General features: G+C 31.3%; 1 protein-coding gene across 8 annotated transcripts in view; it reads left to right on the forward strand.

The window, feature by feature from the left end:
* The first annotated feature begins 2081 nt into the window (after positions 1 to 2081).
* Positions 2082 to 15107, forward strand: part of LOC133175387 (kinesin-like protein KIF28) — a 31834-nt gene continuing 18808 nt past the window's right edge. For all 8 annotated transcript variants that reach the window (XM_061310485.1, XM_061310486.1, XM_061310484.1 and 5 more), the window contains exons 1-5: positions 2082 to 2224; positions 2826 to 2864; positions 3233 to 3309; positions 7623 to 7662; positions 8584 to 8708. In XM_061310485.1, coding sequence (XP_061166469.1) covers positions 2211 to 2224; positions 2826 to 2864; positions 3233 to 3309; positions 7623 to 7662; positions 8584 to 8708 — 295 coding nt within the window. In that variant the 5' untranslated portion in view covers positions 2082 to 2210. The remainder of the gene's footprint in view (positions 2225 to 2825; positions 2865 to 3232; positions 3310 to 7622; positions 7663 to 8583; positions 8709 to 15107) is intronic.

Genomic DNA, 15107 nt, shown 5'->3' on the forward strand with positions numbered 1-15107 from the left:
AAAACAGTTTTTATAGCATGCGTGAGTATGGATATAGAGAAATAGTACAATATCAAAGATGTATGTTTTTCACTACATCGGGGGGCAGTTTTATGATATTTCTAATAAATATACAGTTTTCTGTATTTCACTAGATTTCACAAGCAAGTAATTAAGTTTGTCTTTTATACATGTACATATGATAGACAAAGGGCGGCTAGCAGTTCAATAGCACAGTCCATTGCTGAAGGTACCGTTACCAAAGAAACATGAAGTTTTTGTTTGGTTTAGAAAATAGCCTCTCATCACATCCAAGAAAATGCAACTTTTAATTCATAGAGTATGTTTTTTTGCAATTTTGATTACCTTTCTGTCTAACAATTTCAACTTGAAAATCTGTAATTCAGTTGTATTCAAAGGAACAACGCAAGCACAACGATCATGCATGCTTGTTGTTAACTTTCATGCAAAATATTCAGTGTCTGTTAAAATTTAATTGGATAAGTACAAATTGATCACAATTCTGTGTAAATAAATTAAAGATTAATATTTCAAATGTGTACTCTTTTGTTTCAATGTTATTGTAATATGTAAAAGCAATCCACGGACAATTTGATAGAACATAAACACAGTTTTTTTTTTAAATTATAAAAACATATATACATTTCCCATGTGTTGAATAATTTAACCAATTAACCATATCGGGCATTTCCGGGGTTGTACTTTTAGCGCGTCTAGTGTGGCTTTTGATTTTTTTTTTCGTTCTTCTTTTGGCAGGTGTCAGAGCAATAGGCCCGTAATGTAAGAGAATCTGTTCCTTAATTTCGTCTTTTTGTATAACTCTCACAACTTGAACGTGTTGTACTTCTTATTCTTTTAGATCAACCCCCACCCCCACCCCCCCCACCCCTCCCTCGAATATTTTCCGATGCACCGATATTTCCTTTTTTATCCTCATTTAGATGATGGACTGATTGTTTTTTTTTTCATACTTAGGGGAAAATATTTTGAAATACAATATTGCATGAATTGTTTAAATCACTTATCCGACATATTATCCATTGTTTGTTTTTGTTTACATCTCTTAATTCTGAGCAACGACTATAATCAGTTTCCATATGTTGTAAATTGCAGGTATATTTAAAAAGTCTTATGTACCTTTTCATTTTGAAATATTGATGGAAAATTAAGCTTAATGTTATGATATTTTGAGCTATAAAGAAATAGAAAATAACAATTCCCATACATTGCAATATATGACAATTAAGACTTTTTTCCCAGTCTATATAGAAATCTTTTCTACATGTAAACCAAATGACCACATAAAGATGTTGTATTCTGCTGGGCCATTTTTACCGAACTACTCTCAAATTGTTTATTCATCAATTTAAGCATAATTTTTGTCCCACTAACTTCCTATTTTCTTTTCACATTTTGATTTTCTTAGTTTTGATAGACATCTTAAATGAAGAAAAGTTTCAGTGACTTAAATATTTCATTCAAGTCTATGAAGTCTGGTTTACCGGCATAATTACGACGCCTTATATCTCAAAAATATGATCATTGTCTAACTCATTTAATTTTCTTTTTTGTAATTTGTTTCAAATTATGAATGCATAGAATTAAATAGCCGAAACTGAAAATACCAGTATCCCAGCAAATACATGTACATACTTAAGGATGAGATGTTCCTTTTTGGTGGTATGGATTTTAAAAAATAAAACTGTTTTTGAGTATAATCATAGTGAGCAAGCCCTTTGATGTAGACTTTTTCAATTTTGCAATCATATGAATTATTTTGTATTCAAAATTTTTTCCACATATTTTTAAAAATATATAGAGAGGCAGAGACTTTTGAATTTCATTTACAAAGTTTTAAATATTTGGAAATATTGTTCTATTCAATTTATAAACTTATGCACGTAGAATTTAGACCATATTTATATATTTCTCCATCAATTATTTTAATTTACACGAGTTGATGTTACGAATTTATATAGGTCTTTATACCCGTTTACTGTTGGATGTTTTCTGAAACGAACTATATCTGTGTTTACCTGTGTGACGTCACGTTATACCTGGATGAATCGCAGGGTGCATTCTGACAGTTCAAGACAAGTGTCCGAGCGAAGTGGAGCGATTGCAATGTTTTCGTGTTTAGTTGGATGTTTTCTGTAAAGGATTCCGATGGATTAATTAATTGAAAGTTATTCTGTGGATCAGCAGACATCATGCCGGACGAATCGTATGTATCAGACGACAATTTAATTATTTAATCAATAACAAATACATTGTATTTGATAGATATACACCATTCTCTTTCTGGTTGCAGATGTTCAACACACCGGTGTATAATTAGCAGATCAAAGTGAACCTTTTCTATGAAAAGGGGGAGGGGGGATGTTTGTGAGAAATACCTTTAAGACTGCAGATAATTTATTAGAACTTATTATGTACCTAACGGGCTATAATGTACAATTTCTTAAAAAATTCTTTCAGAGCAGTCAAAAAAAAAAAAAAAAAATAGAAATGGGACAATTCAACTTACTATGCAATTATAGACAATTAACTGTGGTCAGACATTTCAATTTTATTGTTAATTTTTTCTCTCTTTGAATTTTTTTGAGTTTAAAGGATTTAATTAACAGCAATTTACAAGAATTAAAAAAAAAATAGCAGAAATGTTTATATATTCTTCCTTGTTTAATTTAGTAATTAAAAGAAAACATAGAAATATCAAATAAGCATTGTGTATCTCATCTACATGAATACATATATAAACATGTCAGAAACAATTGAAATGATGAAACAAAAAGAAATAAAGTCAAATCGTTCTTTTTTTACAGGGTAAAAGTAGCTGTCAGGGTCCGTCCCTTTAATCAAAGGTAATAAAATGTGTTTTTGAAAATTATGCACAGAAAATCATTGATTAGTTTATAATATTTTTATAACTTTGGAAAAGGACAAATTTATGGAGTTGAAGTATGTATATTGATTGATATATGGAGAAAATAATAAATTAGGAGCAAATTAAAAGGAAATTATATGATTTATATGACATTCATTTTTCAGTACAATGTAATGATATATTGTGGAATTATATCATTTTTTAAATTACATGTAACACTTAATTCAAGAAATGTAGTATTCTACTTCAAACATATATATTTTTTTAAATTTCTTTAGTTTATTGCTAAATTTAGAAGAAGTAATCTCCCCTTTATAGGTGAAATATTTAACATTCTTTTTATAGGGAAAAGGACAGACAGGCAAAACTCATTATTAAGATGCAGGGTCAGATGACTACTATTACAAATCCGGAAACACCAAGTAAGTTTGACGAGGTGTCTTCGTGTTTTATAGGGACATCGAAAGGAGGGTATATGGGAAACAATCTCAGGGAGGGGTACTCACTCTCTCTCTCTCTCTCTTTCCCTTAAGCGAAGCCAAAACATTTTTTAGTATATTCTGGAAGTCTTAGTAAACAATATTAAACAAATAATGAATTTACTTCGTTTCAAAAACATTATTTTTGTGAAGTTTTTTGAAAGGGGTGGGGGAGGGCGGTGTTGTGATTGTATCCAATGAACCTTTCCCTTTGATGACCTTGGGTTATATTCTGTCTTAATTCAATTTAAATCCAGTTTGTATGAACCAATTATAATTACTGTCACTACATGTTAATTAAGGACTTTCCATGTTCGTCCTATTTTTGTGGTTCATCCTATTTTTGTAGTTTCTTCAAAATTAACAATTTAAAATATTTTATAGTTCCTGCAGGCTTTGGGATAGGTATATATATAGATGATTAATAGAAATTGCAGATGAGGAAAACTGAGGAATATAAATGCTAGCTTTCTCTCAGGTTACAAATTGTAAAAAATTACAGATATCAGAAAAGTATACCATACTTAAAGTTTCATATTTTATGCAGTATAATTATGTCATATAGTTATTTTGTATACTGCATGAAGAAATGAAATAGATGCATTATACCCAAAGTGTCTTGGGACTAATTAAAATGATGCCTTAGTACGTGCAGATCTATAATCAATAACTTTTTTGAGGTTAGGAGAAATACAATTAAAATATATTTTATTTAAATTTGTTTATATATGAGCTACATTACAAATCATTAGCAACAATTCCTGAGACTAGAACTTGCAAAAGTTGCCATTGATCAGTACCAGGTACTTTATAGCAAATGTTTGTATTCTACATCATATCTGAAGGAATATTATTTTCATGTGCGTCAAGAAATCTTCTGGGTTTAATACGTTTGGGAAAGGATTTTTATGGGGGGGGGGGAATTATTTTTTGACTGGGGTGGACCCCCCCTGACAAAAATTCCTGGATCTGCACCTGATTTTATATTTAAAATTATAATTTGAATATATACTCTAACAAATCTTCAGTTCTTTTGGGAGCATTCACATTAAATCTTATGCTATGACATTAAAACATTCTGAGCTCAAGCATAGAATATAAGCTTATTTTATATGCTGCTTAAAATGCAGGGTCGATGCAAAAAATGAAACATTTTACATTAATTTTCTGACCACATCATTTTGCAGTTAACAATGTGTGATTCTATTTAGAGTTACAAATGAAGCTCATTTAAACATTTTTAGACCTGCTTATTAATCAGTACTATATACATTTAGGGAAATTTTTGCCCTGTTTTACTTATACCCCTTTTGCCCTCATTCTTGGGCAAATTCATTAACAGGGCAAATTCCCAGAAACAGTAATTTCCTTCTTAAAACAAACAAATTGTATGGGCATTACTAAATTAAAAAATAAAATGGGAGGGAATCATTTGCAAGTGATATAAAGGTGAATTAAATTAATGGGGGGGGGGGGGGGGCAAAAATAACCCTGCATAAGAATAAAACAAAAAAACAAAAACAGATGCACTTATAATGTAAACAGATCACCATCATAGATTCTTCATTTTAGATTAAAACTTAAGATTATACACTAGTCTGGTAATATTGAACTGTTAAGAATCATTGATCTTCAAATTACTGTAGCCCTATAATATATAGGTGTTAATTTTCATGTGTAACTTTCCTCTGAATTTTCTTATGAGAATTGAAGAACTTTCGTGGAGACACAAATTTCAGCTTCATGATTTTATTAACTTGGAACAAACAATTTTTTTTTTAAAATTAAGCACACCTCTCCTTATAATTGTAAGAAATATCTAGAACATATTTCAAGGCTGGATACATTTTTAATAATATATGAAGGTACGTAGAAAGAAATCCCATGGGGATATAATTTATCAGTGTATCTAAGGTATACAGATTTGACTTTCATATACAGACATGATTAGAAATCCCCGTCATCCCTACATGATTTTTTTTTAAATTAAAGTCTTTATCATGTGTCTTATTATAGATGAAAATATCAAAAGGGGGTGGACAACCTCTATGGCTCAATAATGAATATCGTCTTTTCCATGATTAGCAATGGATTGTGTTCTGCCTCCAGCATGTATTTTCAAAATTCGTTAGCTTGATTCATTATCCTGTGTTCACTAATTACATCATCTTGCTGCAAGGGTGGTATTATTTTCCAGCGACTTGTTTTGGCAAGTTATGTCTTTGATCATGGAAATTGTGTCCATTTAAAGGGGGGGGCATGAAAATAGCCTGTTCTAGATTAATTTATGATTGATTTTCTGACACATTGTAAAATGGTTTAAGGGTGAGAAAGTCAAGGGATTTCAACATCTTAATGCCTCAAAGCATCCCTATAAACACAGGGTATCGGATAATCTAGCCATTGATGAATTATAGGCTGATCATTTACAAAAGATCCTAAAGAGGAAAACCAATATTTTAGATAAACAAAGCTTGTGCGGCTTTAGAAGTGTGCTAAGTTAACTTTCTCCTACTCAGATCCTTGGCGTAAACTTTATGGTCATATGTTTGCATAAATATGTAATTTGAAAGTCAAGAAGAAATTTTTAAACCACTCCAACCCTAAGTAAGCTTTATTATCTCAATTTTGGGGCAGATATGAAATCGATTTTAATAATGTTCGAACATGTTTTTAATGGTTATAGATAAATATATGTACACTCAATATCAGGGTCCATACTGATTTGTAACTGTTGTATCAACATGATACATAGCAGCCATAAAACTCAAGAATTGAATTAAAAATACATTAACATTGTCTAGGAAGTATTTGTTTTTCATAGATACCGTATTGAACAGCTCAGACTTCAATATTGATCAGTACACTCAACATAATAATTTCATAATGCACATTCTATGTACAAAGATCAGCCCTTATAGTCTTACTTAATCAATGGTTCGATTTTTTAAAGTTTTGCGTGTTCTTGACTGAATGGGTATTTTATGGTCTGACTGATTATATAATGAAAATGCCCACATCTTAATTGATTGAATTGTACATTGATTGAATTGTACACGAAATGTCTGCTATAAAATAAACATATATCATGGATTATGGATGGAGATATTTGGAAAAAGAGGGGGGGGGTTAAATGAATATTTTCACATTTAAATCTTTTATCAATTAGCATAGGTTTTATAATTTATTCAATGTAGAAGTTGAAAAAGGATATCAATAGAATTATATTCAGTGTATTGCATGGCATCATGGATTTCTGGTATTTTCCCTATTATCCAGATAAATCAATATTTTGTGGTCAAGAACCAAACATTCTTAAATTTTGATTAAACTTTTTGCAATTTACATAAGGAAATTTTGATAGATATTTCATTATAAATATCTAAATAATTTTTTTTTTCAAAGAATTTTAGATTTTTATTTGAATTTTGAATTATGAAAATCAATTGAAAAATTGCAAATGCTGATGCTAGTATAGAGAATAATTTTCTAGATCCCATGCATATACAGTTAAACTTCATTATCTCAGTCACTGATATCTTGAATATCATGGAATCTGTCAAAGTGAGTTGGAAGTCCAATAGTCTTTATGTACTCTTGAATCATCTGATATCTCAAAGTTTTTTACTGGTCCTATGGAATTTGAGATAACCAGGTTTTAAATGTATACTGGGGTATGAATTTATCTCCATTCATATTTTTCTTGACTTTTTAATTATGAGTGTTTAATATGGAAATACAAACTTAGTTCAAACATGAATTAATCAATTTTTAAATGCAGGCATATAATTAAAGCAAAAATTTTAATATGTCTTTAAAAAAAAATTAATATGACTTTATAGACATTGCATACAGATAACAGTAAACATTTCAACACATATTGGAGACACTTTCACCTGACCTGAGTGTGGGTGTTCTGATAACGCAATGTCATAAAACTTCACATATCACTGATATGGTTTAACGTTAAGTTGAGGATTATGGAGTATAAAGAGTTCTGAGTGAATCGCAAAATTGGCAAGGTCATCAAGTGATTTTCTAACCCATTTAAATTGTTAATAAATTTAAAAGATTTTTCATCTCTATCTGTGAAAGAATAATATGCTTTGAAAATACCGGGTATAAATTGTGAATCTTTTTTTTTTTTATTCATATGAATAGTTTAAATACCTCATAACAAATACTTGACAATTATTGGAATTTGTTTGATTCTAATTTTTTAATTTACAGATGATTTTAATTTTTTAATTTTACAGATGAAGAACCTAAAAGCTTTTCCTTCGATTACTCATATTGGTAAGATATTGATTCTGTATTCGTATAATCTTTTTACACTTTTAGTCATAGGTTAATTTATTACACATGTACTGGATTTTATAAGTGTCATTAGCTAGTACTATATACAAAATATTTGTATGCATCTGTATCTTAAAATTTAATTGTTCATAATTAACATAGCTGAACAATTCTCCACACATGGGGTTTTATAAATGTATTCAATATTACAACCACTCTGTTCATCGGCCATATACAATGCATGCCAAAAGCTAACGAACAGTAAATTAGGTATTTACAATTCAATACTGCACAATTTTAATCTGGAGATTTATAAGTATAAGTACACAGACAGATCTACATCAGTACATTTGAATGGGGAGTTAATTGCAAAGACTGGTTTAGGTTCAAGTACACCAATATTTTTGAAAGAAATTATGGTGACATTGTTCCATTTAAATTTTATAGGTAGCACAATAATGAAAAATACAATTGAACAGTTCACTGATTATGTTAATGGAAAAAAAGATTAAATCCCATAGTTTTGCTCGACCACAACAAAAATTTAGGCCATAAGCTATTGAAAAAATGATCAAGTGTGGTTTGAATACTTGTCAGTTTCATTCAAATTGAATTCTGGAAAAAAAAACCCCACATTTTCCTGTATAATGAAAAAAACTAAAGCTCAAGATTTAGTAATACAACTGAAAATTTAGAAGGGGTTTTCTTCTACAAATATACATATGAAACATTCATGTATAAAATTCCAAAATTTATATCTCCAAGGTTCTTTTTAACATATATGGAATAGATGTTATTGCATTCATGTATGTAAAACTGAAATATTAAATTGATCATATTTTCCTGTGAACAGAAAATTGCAATATTTTGCATTTTCAGCCATAGACTGTGTAGCTATATGTCCTTGTTTCTTTGTTGTAGGTCACATGATGGCTTCCAAGAGCAGAGCGATGGCGTATTAGTTCCTGCGGGCGGGAGTAATTATGCCAGTCAGAGAAGAGTGTTCGAAAATCTGGGACAAGGCGTTCTGGACAATGCCTTTGAAGGTTAATAACATATTTGGCTCCTTTTGCTTCAGACATATACAGTTACCTGTGTGCACTGGGTTTCAAACTACATCAACAACACATTGAAAACATGAGTAACTCATTACTATTTTTGGGGAAAATTAGCTTTATAATTATCCATAAGTAAATTGGTCAAAAGAGGATTCACCAATCCCCATGAAGCTAATAAAACTATTTAAAAAAATACCTAGAAGTTTGATGAAGGAACAACTTTAAATTTGTTCATTTTCTAAATGCCAGGAAGAAATAGGTGTATAGAAATTTCCCTTCATCCCAATATCCAGATTCGTAAGCGGAATTAAATGGTGTTATTAAATGCAATTCCATTAATGATAACCCCATTAATGCACACATTATGACTATTCCTGAGGAAATTAAGACATTTTAGAATAATTAAAGTGCTCTTTATTGCAGATTACCAATTAATTAAATCATCAGTTTCCATGGAGAAAACTGCATTCAGGAGATAACATTTTGCACCAATTAAGATGACATTTTTTTGCATCAGTGTTGTCCATAAAGCTTTTTATCCATTTATATCCATTTATAGCTCAGCTGAGCTAAAGACTCAAAAGAAATTTTCTGATCAAAGAGCGTCTGTCTATTTCTTGATAAATTTTCACAATTTGACTTTTCTTCAGAACCTCTGAATGGGCTTATTTTAACCAAACTTGGCACAAATCATTTCCAGATGAAGGGGATTTTCATTTAGTTAACTGAATAGTCTTTTCCCCCATATGATGATAAAGAAAATTTTTAAAATCACGGACTAGCTTTAAGTTTTGTTCACTGAACTTGTTGAAGTCATGGACTTTAAGCACTGTACGCTTAAATTGTTGAAATTGTGAATTTCAAGTACTGTGCACTGAAGTTGTTGAAATCATGTACTTTTTAAAAGTATACTATTCACTGATATTGTCATTTGATGAAATCATGGACTTTATAAGTACTGTATTCTGATGTTGTTGAAATCATGGACTTTTCATTGATGGCTACTATAAAGCTAGGGTATCATTGGTGTCAGGAAGAGAAAGGTGACTGTGAGCATTGTGGCCCATAGGCCTCTTGTTTATTCGGTTAAACTTAATGAACTTCTTTTCATCATGTCTTACAATCAATAACTTTGCAAATACATAGAATTATTAATTGGATATTGACATTAAAAAACTGTTAACTTGGTTCATGCACAATACCTAAACCATTTTACCTGTCAAAGTCAACTCAGTGTTTGTTCATTGTAAGCTTTTATGGACCTTCATAAGTAGGCATTAGATTTTAGGGAGCAAAATTTTAGACATTACCATTTACTGAACAATTTCAGGTAATAGATAAGTTTGTTGTGAAATAAAAAATGAAGAGCATAGCATGTATAAATTTTTGCACCTCAGAAAATGGCTGAATCCCCACCCCTTCTAAGATATACACACAAACAAGCACACAGACAAAGAACATTCAATTGAACTATGCCAGTCATCATTTAAGATATTTTTCCCATGACTTTCCAGATATGTAAGAGTTGCATGGCTTATTCTAGTTCTTTTAGCATAAAATATTGTTGCATAAAATGATAAATCTGGATCAGGGTGTATTATTTTAGGTATTGGAAGTTATGTTGTCAGAAGTCGGCGTCAGATATGACAAGACCCCAAATTACACTCATATACTGTAGATGTATACTTTTTTCCATGTGGGATTAAGGAGGCTGGGGGGTCAACAAATTTAAACCATCAGATGTAACTTATTTTTTTAGATATGATATCTTAAGCTGTCAACTATAATTTGGCAAACAAAAATTCATACATTTTAGTTTTAAAATTTGATCATTTTTGTATATCTTTATATGGAGCTCTTCTTCTAAAGATCAATATAGTCTGAAAATGGCCACAACCACCCAGCCCTCTTAATTTACACTATGCATATGTACACAGTAACACAATTTCTGTCAGTTAATTTGAAGGCAGTGCTTAAAATCTCTGCCTTTAAAGTAGTTACTTTTAAAACATGCAACAGGCAATCTTAAGAAATCTGCATAATTTTCTACCCACGGATTGAACAGAAATTGTGATTCTGCAGAATTATCACCCTGTAGAATAAAGTATGTTTACAGTACTTATAATGAATTCAAACTTACAAGGATCATGACTTCTCTAACTGAAAATAAAAAAACGAGACAATTATCATTTCTATTTTTTATTCAGACCAAAGCACGGCCTATATTAAACATTGTTTTTGTTTTTGTGAAATCAATGACAGTCTTATTGAGCCATTCAAGTGAAACATTCACTTTCGGGTTTCAAGAGAAATCAATTTTATTCCATTTATTTAGAGACAATGAACTCCTCATCATCAAAGTTTCAAAATTCATCTTTTATTGTTGAATGAAAATCAATATGGAAGTCTGAAACAAAACCTGTTCTGTAATGTTTATCTTATATTACCTTTTTTTTGTTAGATATTAAAAAAGAAATATGCTCTAGGGTATATGACAGTACAGTTTTTTAAAAATCCAGCAGGTTTTGAATATTCACTAGCCATGCTTAGCTTATGTTTATGTGTAAGATTACAATCAATAGAAAACTGTGGAAAATATATGAATATTTTGGATTAGCTTGCTAGCCATTCAGTGAACAGAGTAAATTGATCATCATTACCATTGATTTCAAGTTTTTTGAAATTTATATTGACTTTTAGAGAAAAAAAATTGACACTAGCATTTAGATGCTAAAGAAATAAATAATCTTGCCAGAGATTATTTGTAAATGGGGAAAGGGGGTGGGTGGGTTGGGGTGGGGGGAGGATTTGAGTGTATACAGCTGGTCAAGTCAGAAGAGGAAATCAGATCAGGGGAAAAAAATGTATTATTCACCAAGCAGAAAATACTACCAAACTCAGACCTAGAGCTGGTATTACTGATAAGGCACAACACATTTATACATATATAAAACAGCTGACAAGTTTTGTACTGTTAGTTCTTTGTTCTTTCTGTCACCCTTTATAGATTAAATATTTTATTTAACAGGTAACTATACCTTGAGTATTTCAGTGTTTGAATGGGCTTTGTGATTCTTATGAAGGTGACACCAGCTAGAATTAATACATATATACAATACTTTACCATTGATAAGTTTACTGAACTTTAAACTTAAACATATAGGAAATGGCTTTATAAAGTCCCTCCAGTATGTATCTCTATCTTATTTATGGGGGCAATAAACAAAGGAAAATTAAATATAAATAATGTAGAGATCAAGTATAAAATTAGTGGGAAAATTATTTTTTTGATTTAAGTTTTTCAGTGTTAGATATTAGTGAATGTTCCCTGGCAGAAAATTAAAAAAATATATAATGAAATTTGTGTCCATATATTTTCTTGTAACCTGACACCGTGTCCTGTTTACACATTTCATCATAAAAATTAAATGCTATAGAATAGATCTGAGATACCATAAAAGTTATAAAGATTGTACATTTTTGATGCCAATGCTGTAAACATTTTTAGGAGTTTCCTTAATGCAACTATAACTTTCAGTCTAATATATACTGTACAGGTTGACATTAATTTTCTTTCCCATTTTGTCTTTCTTTGAAAATATAGAAATTGTGTATTTGTTGTAGAAAGCAAACTTATAAGTTATTTCACATGATTCTAGCCACACATGAAAAAAAATTGATTTGATTTACTGTAAATGTACAGGCCGGCATCAAGAGACCATGATAAATGATGCAGTGGCAGATCCAGGATTACTGAAAAAGGGGGGGGGGGGGCAAATGCTTGGGGGTCTGAGGCAGGGACACAGGTTTTTGGAGTTTTGCAGAACAGTTTTATGACTTGGCTATACTTAATGTAAATAAATGCAATATCCAACAACAAAAAATTGATTTATGAAATAAATCTTGCATGTATTTTTGTCACAAAAAGGATGTGTCGGTCCTCCCTCCTCCAACAGTGTAATGTGTTGCCCTTATGCAAGTTTATGGTCCAGACCTATATAATTCAATAATTTTGTCCTAACTAGTGTACATGTTAATTTCAAAGCAGATTGCTATGCCACCAGGGACTGTCTGGACATATTAATCAGGCTTTTGTAACATTGCATTGCATTAAACATAAATATTTAACAACTTCCTGAAGTATGGAGTCTGAGAGATATTGTAAACTCTGTTAATGAAGAATTTGAATTGATGGAGCATTTGGCATGTCCATGTATCTATCTAAATACCTTATCCAATAAAATTCCAGGAAGCAGGATGGGGTATGTTCAAGTACACCTAAATATTTTATGAATTCTACCATTGTATTTGTGGCTTTTTACTTGCCCGTACGAAAGTTCGAGGCGGAATAGGCACGGCTTGGGCACGGCTAAGGCACGGAACCCGCATGGGTTTTTAAAAAGCCGTACGGGTTCTGCATGTCCAAGACACGGACACGGATTCTGAGTCTGAAAGTGAGGAATCCTCGCTCACAGAAACCCGTGTGGAGGCACGGAATCCGTGTCCCAGAGAGACGGTTTTTAACTCAAGCGGGTTTTGCTTCAAACTATTTATTTATATCTCACGGCTTTTTACTGAGCATGCTCAATCATAACTTCCTTTATTTGAATATTAAATTGGAGGGATTCATGGTCATGAGCTAAGAATGTGTCTTTTTTACTCTAGTTAAAGGATATTTAACTAATAGATGTTAGTTGGAATTGTATTTATGTCAGTCTGGAATGATTTCATCACTTTTGAACTAAATGCAGTAAGTGTAATATAGAATAAATAAGTCATTTTCAATTTTCATGAAATTTCTGTATTGCAATGTTGACAATGAACCTGATGAGTCTTTGTTTATTTGAATGACTTTAGTTGGACTTTCACTAATTAATCCCTAGACATTTTATGTGTCATTTATGATTACTATGTTACAGAAAGTTTTATTCAAATTACCGGTAAATTCTTTCTCAGATTGTGCAAACTTAGATTAGATAAAATTACAATTGAATTGTACACTATCATTAAATTCTTAATTAAAAGCTAGCATGGATTGTCACTGATAAAGTAAATTTTTAACACTTAACAGAAAGTAAATGGACACATTCATATAAGATTTTTAACTTTTAAAATTCTAAAACTAAGCATAAAAATAATGTAAAGCATTGTGAAGTTTGGTTTCAGTCACCATTTTGGCATCTACATTGCATCAGGAGATTCTCTAAAGGCCCTGACCTAGATCTAAACAAATGCACAGATCCCGTGACTCCATATATGGTATGTCACACGGCTTTTTTGACACGGGTTTCCAAAAATCCGTGTCTCCATATATGGAAAAGGACACGGGTTTCAGACACGGGTTTACAGAATCCGTGAGTCCATATATGGAAACAAGCACGGCTTTCTGACACGGGTTTTGTAAAACCGTGTGATCTAATTTAAATAATTCGGCCAATATCCCGTGCCGTGTCCGTGCCTCGACCACTTTTAGGCACGGCTTTCCATACATATTTTACATAGGAGCAGGAATGCTAAAAGCACGGGTTTCTGGAAACGGAATCCGTGCCTGAGCCGTGTCTAAGCCGCCCGGACTGTTTCGTACGGGTGGTTATCTAGCTTGCACTATTGGCAAACATTATGTAAGGGCCATTAAACATTTTAAAGACTTTTATGTAATCTGTATGCAATCAGGATTTAAAATGCATAGTCTATTGTTTTCCATTGCCGAAGGACCTTATAACTCACATTGATTAGTTTGTGCAGAATCAGTTCAGACAAGTGCATGTGGAATAAAGATTATAGACAATTTGTTTGAGCAGAATGAGAAAGATGTTCACTAACCAATAACCTTTTAAGTTTAATGTATTCATTCTTAAACGTAATCTGAAGTAAATGTAAACAGATTGAATTTGGTTGAGATATTTTGTGTACTTTTGACTTGGTGTCAACAAAGGTAAACACAGTGACATACAACCTCGTTTAGTCTAAGGTCTCTCAAATTTCAATTTTGTAAGTCAACTCCATGTTGCAGGTTATGGTATTTTAAGGTCATTCAAAACTTGAAGCAAATTAAAGTTCATTACACATTTAATAAAGACATAATATAGTGATGTTTTTCAATTCAACAATATACACTAAAATTTTGTTATTTGGAAGTTGATTGGGCCCAGGAAAACTTCAGTATATCTGACGATTGCCAGAAATTGAGATTAAAATACATAAAGAGCAAGGAGTTAGGACAGCAACTCACTTCAACATATCCATGGTATTGAAGACTTCAGTGTTCAAGACATAGAGGTTCAACAGTACATTTATAGTCAAATACTTAAATATCACACACTTTAATATACGGGGATAATTTTTTTCATGGGGGTGGAGAAAGGGGGGGCTATATTTATGAAAAAA

This window comes from Saccostrea echinata, unplaced genomic scaffold (assembly GCF_033153115.1).
Source record: "Saccostrea echinata isolate AGI-Se365-2 ecotype Australia unplaced genomic scaffold, CSIRO_AGI_Sech_v1 ptg000062l, whole genome shotgun sequence".
Lineage (NCBI taxonomy): Eukaryota > Metazoa > Mollusca > Bivalvia > Ostreida > Ostreidae > Saccostrea > Saccostrea echinata.